This window comes from Polyodon spathula, chromosome 5, assembly GCF_017654505.1.
Source record: "Polyodon spathula isolate WHYD16114869_AA chromosome 5, ASM1765450v1, whole genome shotgun sequence".
Classification (NCBI taxonomy): Eukaryota; Metazoa; Chordata; class Actinopteri; order Acipenseriformes; family Polyodontidae; genus Polyodon; species Polyodon spathula.
Window position 1 is genome coordinate 61,916,329 of NC_054538.1, and position 22,732 is coordinate 61,939,060.

The 22,732-nt window shown below is 38.1% G+C and overlaps 1 protein-coding gene across 1 annotated transcript; it reads left to right on the forward strand.

The window, feature by feature from the left end:
- The first annotated feature begins 7,211 nt into the window (after positions 1-7,211).
- LOC121316137 (T-complex protein 1 subunit delta) lies at positions 7,212-21,061 on the forward strand. The gene is made up of 14 exons (XM_041250952.1): positions 7,212-7,518; positions 8,452-8,504; positions 8,590-8,679; positions 13,481-13,589; positions 13,686-13,828; positions 14,075-14,196; positions 14,966-15,098; positions 15,220-15,359; positions 15,619-15,715; positions 16,582-16,692; positions 16,775-16,905; positions 17,325-17,559; positions 17,955-18,068; positions 20,880-21,061. Exons 1-14 carry the CDS (start codon positions 7,407-7,409, stop codon positions 20,892-20,894), a joined length of 1,605 nt encoding a protein of 534 aa, XP_041106886.1. The 5' UTR covers positions 7,212-7,406; the 3' UTR covers positions 20,895-21,061.
- Positions 21,062-22,732: the final 1,671 nt, after the last annotated feature.

Genomic DNA, 22,732 nt, shown 5'->3' on the forward strand with positions numbered 1-22,732 from the left:
CCCTGTGCAGTTTATTTTGTGTTTTTGTATTAGGATTTATTTATTATGCATTTATATAAATGTCAGCGAATGCCGTGTTTGTTATTGTATTTATGACGGTGAGAGCTGTGTGTTTGTTTTTATAACCTCGTGGTAATGTGTGGCTGTCGGCTACTGCGTTTTTAAACTAGCCAACAGTCACACATAATTAATAAACTTGTGCAGATTGTGGCCGAGGGGTAATTGAATAATTACTAGTTAGTTAAACCCCTCGGCCACAGTATATAAATCTGTGATGCTCTCAGTTAAGGGCGATGGTGCTCGAGAGGTGGAACGACAGCGCGTCTTTTTGAACTGCAATTACCTTGTTTGTGTTCTTCCTGCATTCCGGCCTGACATCACCACTCAGCGTCATCCTGTCACACTGCGGCTTACATGATCAATTCACTATTAACTGATAATAATTGATTCTCCTAATCTGCTAGCATTCTCAGCCCCGATACAGGCTGAGAGAAAGCAGAATGAAACCAGAGACTGCGGTCAGCGCTTGTGTGAAGTCAGACTAGACTAGACCTAGACAACTGTGTATTTTGTTGAAGCTGCTTCTTTACCATTGCCTCCCTGACGACAATCTTCTCTTTCATTAATCAGTGTTTCTGTTTATCCTTTTTGAAGGTAAGATGCTAATTTCCATCTCCTGGGTTCCTTTCTAGCCTATGAACGTCAAAACAGCAGCAAAAATGTCTGCTTTTATTACAACACGTTTAAAACCACTGTGCATAAAAGCACTCCCTGGACAGGTTTAAAAAAAACAACCACGAACATTAAACACTTAATGATTGTTCTAAATCAGGCTGGGCAATCACCTTCACTGATCCTTAGATTTTCTTATATTTAGATTTCTTTGTTCCGCTCTCGTTCGATCCTCTGAACACTCCAACCCAAGTGCCGAGAGCTGCAGGCTTAGTGACCAAGGGATTAACTAGCTACCAATTATTTATTAATCCCTCGGTCACATTCTGCACGAGTTTAGACCACATCTAAATAAAATGAAACAAAAAACACATGGCTTAGCCGTCACCAATACAAATAATAATAACAATACAACAAAACAAATGAATACATTTTTAAGCAAACACTAAAAAACAACAACACGGCCCTCGCTGTCATATTTACAAATAATAATAATAATAATAATAATAATAATAATAATAATAATAATATATACAAGCAAGGCTTTTCCCTGCCCCTTCTCAATAATGAGTAGGGCTCTCTCCTGCTGTCCTGCTACATATCCCCCCCCCCCTTTGTGTGCAGCACAATCAGGTTTGAATCCAGCCACTGCCGACCGTGACCGGGGGTTCCTGGGGGGCGCTGCCCAGGTTGGGAGGGCTTGGGTCAGCAGGGCACTAGCGAACCCTGTGGCCTATAGGGCGCCTGCGGGTCTGCAGTGGAGCCATTCAGATGTGTTGTTCTCCAGCACTATAGGTTTGATGGCTTTGCTGTTGATCAGCAGTGCAAAAAATGGCAGAGTGGCAGGAACATGTTTCGGAGGACGCTTGTTTCAGCCTGTGTTTTCCGAGTCGCTCGGGGGGGGGGGTGCAGCGGTGAACTGGGATAAAAAATAATAATTGGGCATTCCAAATTGGGGCGAAAACTGGGGTAAAAACCACTGGTGACGACTAAATTAAAAAATAAATAAATAAAACATAGCAGCACTTGAGCCACTAGTTAAAAGTTTTAGAAAACAAAAAGTAAACAAACCAGATTATGCATGCGCACACTCATAGTGATCTCTATGGAAAGCTATCTGGGACAAAAATGCATTCTGCTGCTTTAGAGTGAGCCAGAATCTCATGGGACAGAAAAAAGGCGAGCACCTCATTCTGAAATGCCTCGCTTAAACAGTGCCCAACTTGCTGAAAATGTTGTGTAGTAATGTTTATATAGACTGTATATATTACATATATTTTGTTGTGACTTTGTTATGTAGAATGTAATAAACGAGAACCAAAACCGTGATTTTTTCTTCCCCCCCCATTCACAACGCTATTTCCACATTTGTTTTATTTGAAGTGTTTAAAGTTAAATTTCAGTTTTCGTTTGCTTGTTCAGGTACAAAAGGCACAAGTAAACCTCATGTTATACTTTATGAAAACAGGTCGATGGCCACTGTTTACTGTGAAGAAACGGCAATGGCAAGGAATGAAAAAAAAGAAAACATAAATAAAATGTTGTGTCAGCGTTATGTACTATTTATTTCAGGAATAAACAAAACAACGTTTAACTTGAACTGCTATTTGGCATCCTTTGTTTTGTAGTTAATTCACTGGGGTAAAGTAAGGCCTACACGCCTTATTCTTTACTCCTGGGATATTTTTCTACTTTAACATGTTACGTATTGTAAGGTCTTGCTGTAAAATAAAGGCACACACACACCCACTACCACAGCCACGCCCTCTGCAACTGCTGCTATGCTGTCTCTACCTGCATTCAGAGCAATACATTTTTAAAATACTTTTTGGAAAATGAACGAATATCTAAACGAATATTTAAAATTATCCAAACATGAAATCCTGTGTTCGTCCCAGCACTATCTATGACAGTTTTTTGTTGTTGTAAACTTTTAGTCCTGTTCACACTCTGTAATAGTTGATTTTCTGTTTACACGGAACCGCTGTCTGTATGCTTGGGGTTTCCCAATTCTTTTCATACACATCATTATCTGCGTTTCTTGGACTTTTGTTTCAGGTTCTGGTAGTAATCAACAGCCCTGCATACATGTAATATATACTGAGCATCTAAAGAAACTTGTCACTTATATTTGGATGTGATCAAAAAATGACAAACTCTGTTTTAGAGCAGGTCCAGTGACTTTTTATTGTGCTGATTACCAATTTACATCATGAAGATGATGATGATGTGATGATCTGTCGATCTTGGGCAGGTGTTGTGACTCTTGGTTTCCCAGTTTGTGGCCTGTCATTGACAGAGTGTGACTGGTTATACCGTCTCGCCAGGTTTGATATTGCTAGCTGTGAGCACCCAAGATGGCGAACCACAGTATGCTGCCCCAGTCCAGCCTCCCACATGCCGATTGCACGAAGGCGCTGCTTTCTTGACAGACGTGGCATATTGTTTTTTTTCTGTGATTTTCTTTACTGCTTTTATTCAAGCTTGCAATTCAACAACTGAAATCACTCCTTATCCAGAGTCCAATCAACTGTCTCACTAATTAGGTGATTAAGTGCATGTGCTTCAGTCATAGTCACTCAAGCATGTCATGGTCAAGGATGAGCGAGTGATTAAAAAGAAACCAAAACCATTGTCAACGTCCATCATTTATATACCTTTTTTTTCTATAAATCTGTTACAATAGCGATAAGTTTCTTTTGATGCTTGGCATATTAAAAGCCTACAAGCTTTTACATTTGTAACTGCAGTTTTAACACAAATGTACAGAAGCATCTTTCGAAATAACTATTCAGAATAGTTAACATGCTGTGTTTGTCTTTTCTGTTACGCTATGCCTGACACGAATATGTTTGATGCACACTGTTTCTTTGTAGTCTTTTTGTAGTGTATTTATGTTCTAAAATATTTCAAAATAACAATGTCACTACAGTAAATCACCCAACAGTGAATGTACATTATGTATTTTTATGTTCAGTAAACATGTCAAGTTTTATTAATTTTCCAGTGTTTTGCTCAATTCACTTCAGGGCTACTTATTTCCTAATCACTCCATCCAAGCCTTTAACAGGAAACAGACCAGTGCAACATTAAAACAGTAACTGGCCTTGCAAACCCTCAGGCACTCAACAAATTGCTCTTCATTGGGAGTATCACCAGAATGCAAGAGAAACTGTAGCTCTGAATAATTAATCTGTATTCACAGGGGGTATGGACTGTACACATTATCTTCATATTTAAACCTAATTTGCGACCTTTTCAATTCACCGTCATCGCGTTCTTTAAAGCTGTCAGGAAACACAAAACAATGCATCAGTGCCATCTGCTGGATTGAAAACAAAACTGCACTACGTCTCTTGTTTCTCTCTGTGCAGCATAACATGACACACGAAACACGTGACACTTCCCGGTACACAATGTGCAACACGTTGCATTATACACTGTGCAAAAAAAAACACTTTGCGAAAAGTTTGAGTTGATCATTAGGGACATGGTTGGAATGGAGTGACGCTAGAATCACTGCTGTTACAATGTTAGTTAACATTCAACACCCTCATCTCAAACAGTTTTTGAGGTGTTGTCTTCAAATTTGATAAATGTGGTGGTGACCGTGACATTGACTTAAGTGTCTGCTGTTTCCGTGGAAATTAACCATGCACTGCCACATCGCTCTGGGAATATCAATGACATAGTTCTTTTTTTCACAAAGGCCTATCCATTTTACTTCATAGTTACATAGCATGTAATTTGATACAATAAATTGTATTTGAATGAGCTATACTGCCTAGCCCCCCCCCCCCCCCCCCCCCCCCCCCCCCCCCCCCCCCCCCCCCCCCCCCCCCCCCCCCCCCCCAAAATGAGCATTTTAAACATAAAAAATATACATTTTAAGTCTGTAGTATGTATACAGGGAAAATTAGCACAAAATCAACTGACAGGAAATGTTGAAAACATCACTATAAACTACAGTATATTGTGGTAATAGAATGATAAATAATGGCTAAGTCTGAGTGAAAAGTCTTAAAACACAACTGAAGATGTAAAATGCCAGCAGCACTGTAGGCTGGTATTGCTTGTTACTGCAAACACTGCAATGAAGAGGTGCTTGAGTGAAGCAAGACTAAACCCACACAGGCTTAGTGCTGCTAGTAGTGCTGGGGGAGCATTCAATAAGCTATTCATTTTGACAGTTCTGTCACCCACCAGTTAAGCAATATAGTGAAGCTCCTAATAACTTAAATGCACAAATGGCTTAGAAAAACCTGCAAATGAAATATCCAAATATAAGCTATACACTTAAACTAAACACTCATTGAACTAGTGTCAAGTAAACATTCTCTCCAATTTGTACAACTCACTGTGTAAACTGCGGATATATACGTTTCCAGGATATATATATATATATATATATATATATATATATATATATATATATATATATATATATATCCACACCGAATTGCAGTGTGATATTTTATTATCTGGTGAACTGCATTCCTCTCCTCGTTGTTTGTTAAGCCGTATTAATGAATTTCAATTAAAAAAAACACACACATAAACTGCAAGAATTCAATAAGTTACTGAAAGCACACAACAGAAGCAAAAATATTACTTTAGTTTGAGCAGCACGAGTACAATTTACCTTCAAAACCCCTTTCATTTTCTCAAACAGAGCATGGAACTCCTCTTGCGATATATCGGGATATAGTTCGTGTTTCAACAATTCCTCTGTTATTTCGGGGTTGTTATAATACGTGTTTTGTGCAATTCCATTCAGTAAACCACTTAAACATTTTGAGCTGTCCAATTCTGCCATGTCTGCATCTGTCGCGTAACCGATGTCAGATGACACTATAGAGGTCTGTGGGAACGCCACCTTCCGGCGTGTTTTGATATAAACGAGAACGAGTGCAAAAATAAAGCCACACGGTAACGCGTTAGAAAATGAATGGTTGTAGTGTAACATGCAGTGAGTAGCATTTTGTTTACAAATATGAGAAACATGTAGGTCTGTTTAGCGTTAGTGTGATGAGAATGTTAAGGTGTGGGGGCCGGGGCTCGTGGCCACAGACCATTACTACTAATCACCTTGACCAAAGACTCTTAGGCATATTTTATATACAAATACAACCTTCAAACTGCATCTGCTATTAGGTTGGTAGTAGTGAAATAATAATAATTAAAAAGAAAGAACAAAGTTACAGGACTAAGCATCTCATATTGCTGATTTTGGGGTCTGGTGTTTTGAGAAAATGTTCTACTGGTTTGCAAACTCCAATAAAGCATATAACCCCCAAGTTACAAAATATGTTTCATTCCATTGTGCAAAGAAAACGGGCAATTTTACAAATGATTACTAAAACCTAATTTCAAGGACCCTCCAACTAAGTTGATTTTGTAAAGATGGTGCTTTATCCAAAAACCTTGACTTTTGAATGGATGACTAACATATTTTATGCCAGTTGTTTAAGCCACCTATTAGGTTTCGAGTCTATTTGACCCGACTCTAGCTTCCAGTTAGCTTAAATGCTATTTTTATTTTCATTTTCTATATAATATTTTATGACTTTTCTTAAGCTGGGGTCATGAACTTATATACAGAAAACAAAACCTTTGAGATGTTTATTTTTTTGTATACAAATAAGATATTTCGAGTCACTGTGACCCGTTGCATTTATCTATGTAGATTTGTGTGCAGGAATAAAACAACACTTCTTTAATTTGTTATTATTATTATTATTATTATTATTATTATTATTATTATTATTATTATTATTATTATTATTAGATTTGTATTATTATCTCTGGAAATGGCTGCACCTGTCTGGAGATATTTATAAACAAAAAAAAAAAAAAAAAACAATATATATCTACAAGGCAGAGTCTAATTTTCTCAGTAAGTATTGCAACAGCATCTCACTGGTAAAGACATTCCAAAATGATAAGCTCCCAGGTTGGGAGTCAAACAAGTTTTATCACAGCTTCTGGAATAAAAGAGTAGAGTAAAACCTTTGCAAATAAAAACGTTTAATGAATTTAAGGCTGTTTAAATTAGTTTGCAATTGCACTGGGTCAATACGACCCAAAACATAACAGATGAAGGCCTACCTGAATTCTGAACATAATAGGAGGGTTAATGCTTGTGAAACGTGTATTACACATTTGATATTGCTGCGTCATTTAAAAAATAGAGACACGTTTCCAGACAATAAATGCAATACAAACTGTTTGTAAAATCGAATTACTGATGTTTTCCTATCACAAAAACCATTCGAAAATCCGTGTCTCAGACAGCGCCACACCCCCTTGAAGAAAACCTATTGCTACAGCAACCGCCTTTTATGGGTATGAAAACGAATAAACCCATGGCAACTATTTTACAATCAACACTTTAACATTAAGCACAAGTAAACAAACGCGCAATCGCATAAACGTTTCACGACCCATGCGTTATTAAACAATACGCAAAAAAGAAACAGCAGACAATATAATATTAAAACGGCAGTTTTTCGAAGCACCATTCTGACGTCATCCTTTTGCACCACATGGTCCTTTTTCTTCTTCTTCAGGCAGGGAGTGTTTCTGGAAGGTTCGTTGCTGGGAGACTGAAATCTGTTACAGATCTGAGGGAGCACAGAATCTGTATCCATCCGACACCAGGCATCGACATCAGGGTCCAGAGGCATAGCCATCTCCTTCTTCTGTTTTAAGCAGCACCAGTAAAAAAGTATATAATGTCTGCAGTCGCCGCTCCCCGAAATTCTGGTGGCATGAACAAAGGAAGTGCATATGTGGACCGGGATAAACCGGCACAGATTCGGTTCAGTAACATCTCGGCCGCCAAAGGTACGTTTTAGTTATTATTATTATTATTATTATTATTATTATTATTATTATTATTATTATTATTATTATTTGTAAAGAATAAAACAAAAAAAAAACATTGTGTCAGGGTGATGTCACTGATAATGAGAGGAAACCTCAACAGGCTTCAAAATACGACACAGTACATGGCCCCAGAAGATTAGTGCACCTAGCTGCGCAGCACGGTGACTGTATTACTGTACTAGCTTCCTGCTGCCAGATAACAAACCTGTTTATTTTTAGGATGATACCCGCTGTATAATAAAGTATGTGTATGTATCTGTTATAATAATGTGCAACGGCAAATGGAGGTTACGTTCCAGACCAAGCATGAGACAGCAGTTATCAATTGTAGAAATGTCGCCCAGGCGTTCAGTGAACCCCCATTAGTTTTTGGCGTAATTGTCAGGTTGCTAGCAGTTTGCATGGTCAGTTATGTTGCTCGTTTAATTTAAATTCGTTTGAAAAAATGCTGAATGGCATAAGTGTCAAATGTGTGAAAATAGTGTATGTGCCAGTTTAGATTGTCTCAGGCGTTCTTTATTACATAAAGTAAGCGATTTTTATTTTTTTTTAAAATTTAAGTCTGCGAATGTACATTTCTTTTGATGCGTTTTATCTGTCACATAGCTGGGGCGTGTACGTTCTATGACAGTGCAGTCATTTTAGTTTTTAGCATTCAGTTACGTTGAACAAAACTAGTCAAGGATGTATTATCTAGGCATAAAGTGATAAATACGTAATGCTTTGTGTACATCAAGTCGCCGTGACGTTAGAAATATACAAACCCACTATATTAGTCTACTGTACTGAATTTAAGTAGTATGTAATTGTAATAACTTTCATTTGTTGGTACCCGATACAGCCTGCACTGATGAAATACATCAGTAACATATTTTTTTCCCATTACTTCAGCTGTTGCAGATGCCATCAGAACAAGTCTTGGCCCAAAGGGCATGGATAAAATGGTAATTATTTACTTTTTTTAAAAAAATGGAAACTAACCTACAGTTTCATCAACTGCTATTGTGTTAACTTTTTGTGTTTTTGTAGATTCAGGATGGAAAGGGAGATGTGACGATTACCAATGATGGGGCAACCATTCTGAAACAGATGCAGGTTCTTCACCCTGCAGCCAAAATGGTAGGTTTCTTGGAAGCCTGGCCATTTAGGAAGTCATATAGTGATACATCATAAAATTTTTTTTTTTTTTCCAAGAGTATATTGCAAATTTACATTTACCCTAAACCATAGCAAGGTAGTCAGCTCTCATGAATACAAATTTCAAGGCAATAAAATGTGCCAATAATTCTTACCTCAGGGCTGGACTTCTACAACAGGACGCAAGTCCAAGTCTTAAGTCAGTCATAAACCCTAAGTCATTTAATACGTTTGGTGCACCAAAACACAATTAGCTCAGATGTAACTACACCCAATGTATCAAATATAAATGTATTCTTACTGCCAAGCAAAACAAGTCACCAAGAAGAAAAAGCAAGAAATTCAGTGCTGCGATGAGTTCAGAAGTGTTGACTTGAGGAAAACATTTAGCTGCTAGATAAATCCACATGAAACTTAAATATTTATTTTGCACTTGGCTTCCAACATTTAGCTAGCAGATCCATCCGAAATAAATGATCTTTCCGCATCTTTGTCATTGGCAGTTAAATCAGAAAAAATAAATATTTTGCAAGCTAAATCTAAAGCTAACATGCAAATGTTTCCCCAACATTTAAATGGGGGAGGGGGCTGTGTCTGTGCATCATTCTGATTGGATGTGTTATGTCAATCATGGCAGATATCCTGTATTTGACAAAACAGTATCTTTCTATAGAATAAATACAAAATAAAAAAACCTGCAGCGCTGTGCTAAAACCACCCAAAAATAGACAATCAGCCTACTGTCATTGTTTCCCTGCAAACCGGAATGAAAAGCCGCTCAATTGGCAGTACTGCTCTCGCTTCCCCACCTACATCAAACACTTAAATAATTAAAGATTATGTGTTTTGGATTGTAAAATAAAGAAAAAAAATTCCATGCGGATGTGTCTGGTAGCTAGATGTTGGATGCTAAGTGTAAAGTAAAGATTTAAGTTCCATGTATTTATTCTCATGGTTGTTTGTAGATTCCCAGATTTAACGTGTCTGCTTTAAATGCTGAATTTGGGATGCACGTTTTTCAATTTACCTAGCTATTTATCCTATCTCTGTCTCTATCTATCTGTCTGTTTATCTGTCTGTCAAACTACATATTTCAAAACTCAAGTGTCAACATTTATGTATTAAGCAAAATCTTGAAGGAATTTTTTTTTTGGTTAAATCTATGAAATTACATAATGTAAATTAAATCCAGAACTCTGCACCCGGTACAGAAACACAAACTAATTGTAGAAAAAAAGATAGTACTTGAAAAGTATGGAAATTGTGAAACCATAAGATGAAGTGTGATGCATATATTTAAATAACAAACCTGCAGCATATTACTGTAGTAATCGCTCTTACTAATCCACCAATCCATTCACATAGATTTCAGTACAGTAGGCAGCACTTTACTGTAGTAAAATCTTAAATTACTAAGCAATTACTACTGTACTGTAATCGACTATTTAATCCATGTAAGCAGTGTTGGGTTTACAGTTTGAAAAAACAGCACTGACTGCAACAGCAAGCATGGCTGGAAAGAGAAAAGCGATTTTCATCAGCACGAAAATGCAGTGGAAATAAAATCATTAGCTATTGTGCACTTGCTAAAGCATGCTTGGAAGTCTGTCAGTCAGCAAACAATGCAATGTTGCTTCAAAAAGGTTGGGGTTTCTGTAGTGAATGCTGATGAAAATACAACTGAAACTGACAACACCAGAGGGGATGTCAGAGGAAGAATTATCAGCTGCCTCACCTTAGCGACAAGCACACTCTGCCTGAAACAGATACTGATGACGCAAGCATGCGTGCTGTGCTTGTAACACTGCAGCGTGCAATGCAGCAGCATCTGCATAGAGAGACGAATTGGGATTTTTTAGAAAATGCTGAAAGTTTCCCATCCATAGTTGCAAAAAAAGATTGTCCAGATGCATATTATAGAGAATTTCAATGGAAACAATTTGCAGTAATGTAGCCTGCCTGTACTGTACATTTCTGCACTTGCATTACTTTTTTGCACTTACCTTGTAGTATATAGGTATTAGTACATCTCTTTTATTAGTGTAATAAAGATATTTCACTGCATACGGGCTTGTTTGTTTTGATTATATCTATATCAACAGTAGACTGTTATCAACAGTTTTTTTTAATCCCAATTTGGATTGTCCAATTTATGCTTTTTTCTCCTCACCATAGCGAATCCTCACACGACACATATGTTCAGAGAGCGATCTTGAAAGCCTAAAGCCAGAATCGCTTTTACACCGAGCAGTCAAGAGCAGAGGTGAGCAAGCTACCGATCCAGGAGAACAGGGACCAGCCCTGCCTCTTATCTGCTCTGAATGTGCTCGGTGTCTGGCTAGTAGGGTTCGCTGTTGCATGATGAGAAGCAATCCCTGCTGGTTTCCCATCCCTCACCCTGGGAGCGTTGGAGCTAATGTGACTCCCCCTTTGGAGTCCCCAGCAGCCTTTTTGCACAGCCTGGGCGGGAACTGCCGCCTTCCAGGTTGTATGGCTCGTCCTGTGCTCCAGAGCAGCAGCGCTTAACTGAATGAGCCACTCGGGGACCAAACAACTGTTATTTTAAACTGTTTGCAAAGGCAATAGTAGTTATTAAGTCTTTTATAAACATTTTCTACAACATTACTTGTTTTCACTTGATAAAAAGATTATATTTTAAAAGCCAAATGTTTATAAACGTTGCAATCAAAGAATATTTTAAGGTTTATTTAAAACAAAACAACGGTCAGGATTATTATTTGATATAATGAACTACAATAACTTAGAACATAAAAACAGACGACTTTACAGGTTCAGTTGATAGTGTTCCATTTTATATATAGAACATTATAGATTGTGTTGCATAAAAGTCACATTTAAAACTAGAAATTTTGATGCGACAGGAGGATGCCTTGTTGGATGCACATGTTGTGAAGCACAATCACAGCAGCGATCACGGTACATGCTTTCTTAGGGTGCATGCTTATTTCCCCATGTGTGTAGTGAAACCTTCTCCAACACACCGATATAGCGTTCGTTCAGTTAAGTTTCGTGTTTGTGAGTGAGCATTGTTGTAACTGCGTTCTTCGGTTTGGGGTGCTGAAACGGGTGTTATTAGCCATACTTGCAGTGGATATCCACTGTCCCTGAGAAGGAAACTTTGTAATTTCCTTGACTTAAACACTGTAAGTCCCGGTAAATTGTGTGTTGTGTGTGTTTTTTTTTTTTTTTTTAAGGATGCAGGCATCGTGTGTTAGGCCCGGCCATCTCATTACACAGTTAAAAATGGTAATGTCTGCGTCACAGACAACTTGGGCATTTAGAGAGTGATAACCCTTCTGATATATGTACAAATATTCACCCTGGCCTGGGGCTTGAATTCTAAAATGGGTGACATCAATATAGCCAATTGTACCAGGGATTCCTGATTTCACCATAAACTTTTGCTTTATATTAACAATTTTTTTCATATGGATATGACACCTACCTATGCAGTTGTCTCTGTAGTGCCAGCAGAACTCGGCGAATTGCGTGAGAGGTAGTAAGTTGTACATTTATCATGTCTTCAACTGTATTTTTGAACCGCACCCTTGGCATAAAATCTCAGGGTAAGAAGCGTTTGCATGGCTGGGGGAAGAGTGCTATTCCTGTCAAACCCATGTTGTAAATCAGCTGAGAATTTCAGTTAATTACCTTAACTCACGTTGGTGAAAACAAAATCTTTCAAACAATTTGTTGTCATCATATTTGTCCAAAGGATTACTTCGGTCCCTCAGCACACGTGCAAGCCCCAGTGTTCGCTTGTACTGGGATCTATGCACTAAACATGACCTACATTTTACATTTATTTGTTTAGCTTACTTATACATTGCTCTAATTATTTAAATGTTACACCTCAGACGATCCTTATGCCTACTCTGAGGTGTAGGAGTTAAGCCCAGGTGTAACTCGGTCACACGCAACTCCTGGTGGTGTATATTTTAAGTCTGATTTATGTCTGACGCAGCTAAAAGTCAGGTGTATGTCCTGTTGGTGCACAAAGTCAAATGCATACTGTCGGTTATTGAAGTTACAGTAACACTGGAATTGAATTAAGATTACAGTATGATGAAAAATATTATAAATGCTGTACTGTGCATTTTATTGAAAATATAGCTGTAAGTGAAGTTTTTAAAAAGATTAATTTGCAACTTGAAATCTGTAATTCCCATTCTGGTCACTGGCATTTTAAAATCACAAAAGCAAGGTATTAAGCAAATTGGAAATGCTGACATCTTGCATTCAGTTTTGCTGTTGACAGGCCTGTATTGTATCATTTTTTTCTTGTATAGTGGTTCATTATCCACCGCTTTCAACACCGCCACTTTTGTCTATAATGTTAATGCGTGTTTTTTATGCTGGTCGCTGGTTTCGGTGGCATTGATGTGTAAGCACTATGGTAACTTGTACTGCATCATAGGATAGACAGTCCTAAAACAGAACTAAAATACAGTACAAAGGAACTAGTTGGAATGCAAGTTTACATACATTTTCCAATATCCTTTTACACTCAACTGTTCGAACTGGGCAATTCGTTTTATTAAATTCGTGCAAACAGAATATTTGTGTAAAGCGAGTTTGTATTAAGTAATTTACAATAAGCTGCTAAATTTGGATGGGACCGTGTTAGATATAAAAAAAAAAAAAAAGAAATCTGGGCATTTGTTTAATCAGTTACTTAATGAGAGTTTACTTTTTTAGACTTTTGCATTCATTTTCAGTAGGTTGTATTGATGTTTACTACCTTTTTCTGTTTTCATTCTAGTTGGTAGAGCTATCCAAAGCTCAAGACATTGAAGCTGGTGATGGGACCACATCTGTTGTAGTCATTGCTGGGGCCTTGTTGGATTCCTGTGCTAAACTGCTTCAGAAAGGTAGGTTCAAGGAAGAACCTGACAGTTTTGTTCTGTTTTTTCCTCTGTTTGCATGATTTAATAATGGTCATCTTCCCTTCCTGTCGTTTGTTGTAGGAATCCATCCTACCATAATTTCAGAATCTTTCCAGAAAGCCTTGGATAAAGGAGTTGAGGTTCTGACAGCTATGGCCCAGCCTGTGGAACTAAGCGACAGAGAATCTCTCTTGAACAGTGCCACAACTTCACTGAGCTCCAAGGTAGAGAGCAACCGAATAAGTTAACACCGATATTCTTTTAAAAAAGGCACTTGCTGTATCTTTAATTACATCCAGTTCCTAGTTACCTTGTCAACGATGTTGCTTGTTAAATAAACTTAATTCTGAAAAATGACCAAATGATTTATTGTTGTAGTATGTCGCATAACCATTTTAGTTCACTGTTGGGCATAGGTCTGTATTGTAAGACAAAACTGTACCTCAGGAAATGCTGTCTTTCATCCCCAGGTTGTTTCCCAATACTCCAGCCTGCTTGCTCCCATGAGTGTAGACGCGGTGATGAACGTCATTGACCCGGCCACAGCCACAAGTGTTGACCTCAGGGACATTAAAATTGTAAAGAAATTGGGGTAAGCTTTGTTTATGTTTATATATAAAAACGTGTGTGTGCGCGTCTCTCTCTAATATATAAATAAAAAAATCAAGAAATGAGGTCTGACTGCCCCTATATGTAAAAAAACAAAAATAACAAAATAAAACACACATAATTCAAAATAGCAGCTGCCAGTCAAGCACAAATAAAGAAAATCACTAATAAGTGCATCGAAAAGATATGAAAATGTTGAACAAGGTGTTCCCGAGTGGCACATCTGACGGTAAAGGCACTCCGCCCGGAATGCAGGATGCGCCCTATAGCTTGGAGATCGCCGGTTCAAATCCAAGCTATGCCACTGCCGACCGTGGACGGGAGTTCCCAGGGGGCAGCGCACAATTGGCCAAGCACTGCCTTGGCAAGGTAGGGGTTAGGTCGGCTGGGGTGTCCTTGGCTGACCACACCCACCAGAGACCCCTGTAGCTGCCTGTATGCAATTCAGAAATGCATTGTCCTCCGATACTGTAAGATCCGAATATGGCGGGCTACGCGAAAAACACAAAAAGCAGATGGCTGGTGGCAGTCATTTTGGAGGACGAAAGTGCTCGTCTTCATCTCTCTTGAGTTAGTTCGGAGTTTGCAGCAGTGAGTCAGGTTGAATAATAATTGGATACTCCAAAATTAGAGAAAAATTGGAAAAGAATAAAAAATAGTTTAAAAAAAATAAATAAGTAAGGCTGTGGCTGGACCACTATTCTGACAACCTGGTCTTGGCACTTAACTAACTTTGTTATATATTTTTCCAGTGGGACCATTGATGACTGTGAAATGGTTGACGGACTTGTACTGACACAGAAAGTGGCCAACTCTGGAATTTCTCGGGTAGAAAAAGCAAAGATTGGTCTGATTCAGTTCTGTTTATCTGCTCCAAAGACAGATGTAAGTAAGCCTTATATTATTGTTTCTAAATACCTTAAGCTGTAGCTTATTTGTAGACTACTTTTTGTAGACAAATCCACTCTGTATGTTGATGGTTTTTCTGTTTATTCCATTTTGATAGATGGATAACCAGATTGTGGTTTCTGATTATGCTCAAATGGACAGAGTACTACGTGAGGAAAGAGCATACATCTTGAACTTAATCAAGCAAATTAAGAAGGCTGGATGTAATGTTTTGCTTATACAAAAATCAATTTTGAGGTAAAGTGGAACACTAAATATTTGCTGGATGAAAACATGTTTGGACGCTGAGGATTCAGTTATGTTTAGAAAGCTGTGCAATGTTCTGTGTAGTGCCCCGGTATGCATTGAAATATTTGTATGTTAAACTGGAATCTAAAGTGATGTCAATGATACGATTTTTGTTTAATTTTCCTAATTGGATGTTGTATGTAAATCGTTGGTATTTTCACAATACAGGAATTTAAGTAAATTAATCTAGTTAAATATATTTTTATAGGGATGCACTGAGTGATCTGGCACTGCACTTCCTAAATAAGATGAAGATAATGGTTATCAAGGATATAGAGAGAGAAGATATTGAATTTATATGTAAGGTAAGGTGATTTTTACTGTTATTAGTTACTGTATATTGATGCAGATTACTTCATGTTTCGCAGTAATTGACTGGTGGGGAATACCGTATTCCTTCGTATTTGACACTTTTTTAACCATTTTTTGCTTTTCAAAAAGAGCCCGCGTCTTAAGTTAGGGTACAGTATAGTGATGCATGTATTAAAAGCGCCAACAAGACGTGACTACCCGTGTACACAAGCAGCAATGTGACTTAATGCTGAGAAAAGACAAACCAAAACGTTACTGCCCGATCTCGAATCATCCATGACGTATAGGCAGACATTTTCAAAAATGTAATTCTCTTCCTGAGGAATTCAGAGATAAGCATTTACAATTTCAGCGTTTAAGAAACATTACCAACTTGAACAGATCGGAAATGCTGATCAGACCCGTATTTTTTTTAAATGGCAACAATACCACAGTTCACAAATTAGGAGTAAAACAGGTGCGAATAATCTCCATATGTGTATGTTATTTTCTGTTAGTTGGTATTTTGCATACCATTCAGACTTTGTTTGCAGTGCGATTAGTGCTGTTGTGGCTGCTTGATTACATGCTCCCTGATGTTCGTTGTGCTGGAATACGTGACGCAATGTGTACGACAGACGCCATTTTAAGTACAATAGTAAGCAGCACAATAAACAAGCTCCGTGGTCAATCTACAACACTGTTTGTTTTCGTGTAAGTTTTGTACAATGCATTTGTTTATTCTTCATATTGAGGGTGGTAAATTTGGGCTGCATCTTGAATTTGAAGGAATATGGTATATTCAGTTGCAACACAATAACTGTACATACTACTGATCTTCATAGTCCCAGTGTGAAAACTTGTCTGTTTTTTAATTCAGACTATTGGAACCAAACCAGTTGCCCACATTGACCAGTTTACACCAGACATGCTGGGATCAGCAGAGCTGGCAGAAGAAGTGAACTTGGATGGATCTGGAAAGCTAGTAAAGGTAATCCTAAATTTTTGTAAGTCTGTATGAGGTAACGTATTTCTGTTCTAAATGTAAAGGTGACATTGTATTTTTCTTGCAGATCACTAGCTGTGCTAACCCAGGAAAAACAGTCAGTATTGTAGTGCGAGGCTCCAACAAACTGGTCATTGACGAAGCAGAACGCTCCATCCATGATGCCCTCTGTGTAATACGCTGCCTGGTGAAGAAGAGGTAAACTTTAAGCCTCCGTATATTTAGGGTTTCTCTGCTCAAGCTAAAATTACTACGTTGATTACATCAAAGGAATGCCATTTCTTCATATAGGTTTTCAGTCAGGACCAGGTCTGGTATGACTTGCTTAGGACATTCTGTAGCGTATGTTTTTAAAGGCCTTAGAATCTGTAGATGTTAGGATTTATGTGTCTCTCTCTGGTCACCTTTGCATTTTTACATGTACAAACACTGCATGCAAGTCATGGTGGTCTTCACGACAGGGAGTGTGTTACCGACATGATTGATCTGTTGTGCACAGTGGGTAACATACACCTACAGTAAATGCCTGTAACTGTGAATTGATATCTTAAACAGTAATACCAGTAACGTTAAGGTTCCACCTTTGCAAAGCACTAACTCTTCTCTCCCACTATTAGGGCTCTGATTGCTGGAGGTGGTGCTCCTGAGATTGAGCTTGCTCTGCGCTTGGCTGAATACGCACGCACTCTGAGTGGCATGGAGGCATACTGTGTCCGTGCTTTTGCAGACGCACTTGAGGTCATCCCCTCCACACTAGCAGAGAATGCAGGTCTCAACCCGATCTCTACCGTCACAGAGCTGAGAAACAGACATGCCCAGGGAGAGATCACCGCTGGCATTAACGTTAGGAAGGTAAATTTCCATTTGTCAAATTATTTGTACTTTGGGTCGTTCTCTCAGTTGTAAAATCTGGGTAGAAACAGTATGACCCCAGTGAAATTTGATATTGTCACTAAAACTGAAATCTTGATTTTACGGTGAATAAGTTGATAACTCTTCAGTTCAGTACTGTCTCCTTTAGTCTTGTGTTTTTGAACTTTATACTGCCATCAACAGGGATTTTGAAATGGTTTCATTTTGTGTTGCGATCATGTGGTTGCACATATTTAATGGTTGTGTAGATTGTAATAAACTGCATTATTTACTGAATGTTTTCCATGTTGGTATACGTTATCTTTCTGTCATAATAAATAAGATGAGTGGTCATATCATATTACTCAAGTTATTGTTTTAACCTTTATTCACAGGGTGGTATTTCCAACATCTTAGAGGAGCTTGTGGTGCAGCCTCTGCTGGTGTCTATCAGTGCACTGACTCTGGCTACAGAAACTGTCCGCAGTATTCTCAAGATTGATGATGTGGTAAGTCTTTAGGCATACCTTTATATGAGTGGGTTATTGCAGGTGTGCAGATTTTAGGTAAACATCAAGGATTCACTTGTACTTCTACTTGGAGATCTTTTACAGGGTTGTACAATAATACTACGTCTAATATGTTGATGACCTTGACGTTGACCTCTGAGCCGGTATGGCTGACTCGTAGGTAGCCTTTTTAGTTTTTACTTCAGACCGCACACTTTGAGATATTGCCTTTACATTTGGTACACAGCTCTTTCCTATAATTATTTGAGCTGTGAACTGGTGTTCGGTAAGTTGGTTTTGCTGTCACAATGTTTTAATCTCCAGCCGCATCGATTAAGTCGACCACATACTTCGAAATGGTGTTTTCATATTTTCTACACAGCTTTCTAACATCTTGATTTATTACATCACTGGAATTTATTATTTATTTATTTTTTTTAATATAAAGGTTCTGAAGTACCTGTCATGTTTTAAACCTGTTTTTGTTTGAACATAATTTATTAGTAATAGACCTAATATCATATTAAATTCTGCAAGTCGGGTAATAGGTGGTTTTAATTTTTCCTTAAGTTTTTGTACAGTAGTTAAAAGTAAAATGGGTAAGACTGAAAGGTTGTAGTTAATGTATACCCCATAAATTAGTATAAGTATGTACAGTATTTCTTAAGTATTTGTGACTTAAAGGTAAAGTTGCATTTTACTCACCCAAAATACATTTTATTCCTGTGGTGTCCAAATTGGAGCGTACATTACTCAATGACCCAAAACCTTTTGGATTACTAGTTGTACAGTACTGTGAAAGTATTTGCCCCCTATCTGATTTTCTGCATTTTTGCATGTTTTTCACATTGAATTTGGTCAGATATTTTTGTGGGTTGTAGTAGTATATAGAGGGAGTCTGAGAGAAAAAAATGACACCAATTTGGTGGTGCTTTCATTTGTTTGGTGTGCAAGGTAATCAAACATGCATTCTTCAGGTGTGAGTTATTGCCCCACTAGTTATCTCAACCCAATTAAAGGGATAATTAGGGTCATCTGTTTGAATACTTTGGTTAACAATCAGGCCTGATTTGGGCCAGCCCTGCCCAATAGAAATCTGACTAACTTTGGCCCTAACCATCAGAGTGAAGTTGTCAGCACACAGGTTCTAGAGCAGAGCTTCTCAAACTCTGTCCTGGGGACCCCCTGTGGCTGCTGGTTTTCATTACAACCGAGCTCTCAATTACTTAACTAGGCCCTTAATTGAACTGATCATTTGCTTAATTAGACCATTTTACTTGTTTTCGGCTCTTGAACAGTTGCAGTTCAAGTTACTTGTCAAATGTTACAGCTAACTTGAAATATGCAACTGTTTAAGAGCTGAAAACCAGTAAAAAGGTCTAATTAAGCAAATGATCAGTTCAATTAAGGGTCTAGTCAAGTAATTGAGAGCTCGGTTGTAATGAAAACCAGTAGCCACAGGGGGTCCCCAGGACAGAGTTTGAGAAGCCCTGTTCCAGATGCATGTCATGCCACGATTCAAAAGAAATTCCTAAAGACCTCTGGGAGGGGCAAAAAAAGTTATTGATGCCTATCAGTCTGGAAAGGGTTACAAAGCCATTTCTAAGGCTCTGGGGCTCTACCAAACCACAGTCAGAGCCATATTGTCCAAATGGAGAAAGTTTGGGACAGCAGTGAATCTTCCCAGGAGTGGCCATCCTGCCAAAATCTCTCCAAGAGCAAGGTGTAAAATCGTCCAGGAAGTCACAAAGAACCCTAGAACAACATCCAGGGATCTGCAGGCTTCTCTCACCTTGGCTAAGGTCAGTGTTCATGACTCCATCATCAGAAAGACACTAAGCAAAAATGGGATTCATGGCAGAGTAGCAAGGCGGAAACCACTGGTCACTAAGAACAACATGAGTGCTTGTCTCAAGTTTGCCAAAAAGCACCTGGATGATCCTGGAGAGTTCTGGAACAATGTTTTATGGACAGAGGAGTCAAAAGTGGAATTCTTTGGCCAACATGGGCTCTGTTATGTCTGGCGAAAACCAAGCACTGCATTCCACAGTAAGAACTTTCATACCAACGGTCAAGCATGGTGGTGGTAGTGTCATGATTTGGGGATGCTTTGCTGCATCAGGACCTGGATGACTTACCTTCATTGAAGAAACCATGAATTCTGCTCTATCAGAATTCTACAGGAGAGTGACAGGCCATCCGTCCGTGAGCTGAAGTGCAGCTGGGTCATGCAGCAAGACAATGATCCGAAACACACAAGCAAGCCTATATCAGAATGGTTAAAGAACAAGAAATTTAAAGTTTTGGAATGGTCTCGTCAAAGTGCAGACCTGAATCCCATTGAAATGTTGGGGCAGGAGGCAGTTTATGCTTGAAAACCCACAAATGTCACTGAGTTGAAGCAGTTCTGCCTGAAGGAGTGGGCCAAAATTCCTCCATGGTGCTGTGAGAGACTGATCAATAACTACAGGAAGTGTTTGGTTGTAGTTGTTGCTGCTAAAGGTGGCGTAACCAGTTATTGAGTCTAAGGGGGTGATTACTTTTTCACACAGGGGCATTGGGTGTTGCATAACTTTCTTCAATAAATAAATGAAATAAGTATCAACGTTTTACTTTATTTGTTCACTCAGGTTACCTTTTATCTAATATTAGATTTTGGTTGAAGATCTGATAACATCCAGTGACAAAAATATGCAGAAAATCAGACTGGGCAAATACTTTTTCACAGTACTATAGTAGATTCCATGTAGTACATGTTTTTTTTTGCATTGTTGATAAGTGTACCTAAACCATTTTTTCTCCCCTCCTCAGGTAAACACTCGGTAAAATATAGACACGCATATAAAATTAAGAAGCATCTGTGAATATGCTGGCCCATCCTGGGCTACAGATCAGAAGACCATTTGAAGAAAATTGCGTCAAGCCTTCAACCCTCTTCAGTTACAGTTTATGTACCTGTTTTCATGGCATAATTTAATAAATAGTTTGAAATATTTCTTGTTTCATTTTACAATTTGTTTGCTAGGTTTGGAGAGTCTTTAGTTCATGCAACAATTCTGCTCATGAATGTTTGAAAATCCTTGAAACCATATCCTAGCTGAAGCCTGAATAAAGGGTGGTGAAAAACAATATATAATGTCCGGAGTCAAATTTCTTGATAGAGCTGTTGGAATGCTATTTTTTGCATGCCTCTGAGCAGATGGGGATATACTAACATAACATAAAAAAGGATTGTAAAATCAGTTATAGATTTAGAGAAATGGTATTTTATCTTTTTTAAATGGTGTGTGGTTTTGATTTGTGTTTTTTTTGCCTTGCACTTTTATTAATGCACGGATATCACGATCCTGGAGTATGTGCTTCCGCACACTGTTACCCTTTGCTGCTGATGTCTTTCCGTCGACGTTCCATGCCGACATCACCTTAGATACCATTGTGTGTGTGTGTGTGTGTGTGTATAATATATATATATATATATATATGTGTGTGTGTGTGTGTGTGTGTGTGTATATATATATATATGTGTAATTATATTTAATTTTGAAAAAAGAAAATGCTGTATAACAAAAGGAGCAAAAAGGTAATGTAGGTACACAAACATGTCAGTAATTTATCCTAAAAAATATCGGTACGCATGTTTCAGACTACAAGTCCTTTATCTGGATGGAAAAAGCAGTGCTGTAAACAAGATGTCTTTCAAAAGAAAAGTTCTGGAAGGTAATGACATGATGAATCTGAAATAGAATCTTAACTCCAAGAGGTTCAAAAGTGCCTACTTTGAACATAAATGTGCGTTATTTTTGCTTCCTCCCTGCATTTGTACCATAGCAGTGATTTTAGCCCACAAATTGCGATGTCTTCTCCAATGTTGTCATTTGTGTTTAAACTTTCTGGCAGTAGATGATGTACAGATGTTCCTTCTTACACTTGGTAGGTGTTCTACGAAGCGATCTGCTAAGCAGCGTTTTGTTTCTGCGATGTAGAGTTTGTTACACTTCACACAACCAGTCCAGTATTATATTCCTTTACTGTGAAAGTCTCATGAATAGTAAATTAAGTTTTCCCCTTTTTTTAATAATTGTGTTGTATTTACAATTGGCACAGCATGACCCATTACATGGAAATGAGCATTGAAGATTGCCACAAATAGGTTACATGTTATTGTGGACTAAATATTTAGATTGTCTGTCTGTTTTGTAAGACGTAAATGGGAGCTGTAGAGGGTAGATGGGAGAATACAAAAATGTCTTTGTGTAGTATGTTTTTGGTCACAGGATGGTAGGTAAGAACCAGAGGAATACATTATTTGTATTCTGTGTATTGCTTTTGTTCAAAGCATCCTTTCTGTTTATCCTAGATACAAGACATTCATGACAAGCTAGGATGTGTTGTATCTCAGTTGTGAACGAGTGTTCTAAAAATAATGTTTAAAGATGCTCCATGTATACTCCAGAGCTGGATGGAGAGCACTAAAATTAATAGTTTTTTTATTTGTGTGTTGCACTGCATTAAGATGGCATTCCAAAAAATCGGGTTGATAATCATGACAATTGAAAATCAGTATGACCCTAAATTAAGAATAGAGACTTGCACTGTGTGAACGGGACCAAGAGTAGTTTGTAAACCGGAATTATATTGTTTAGATTATCGGATTATTACTGTCA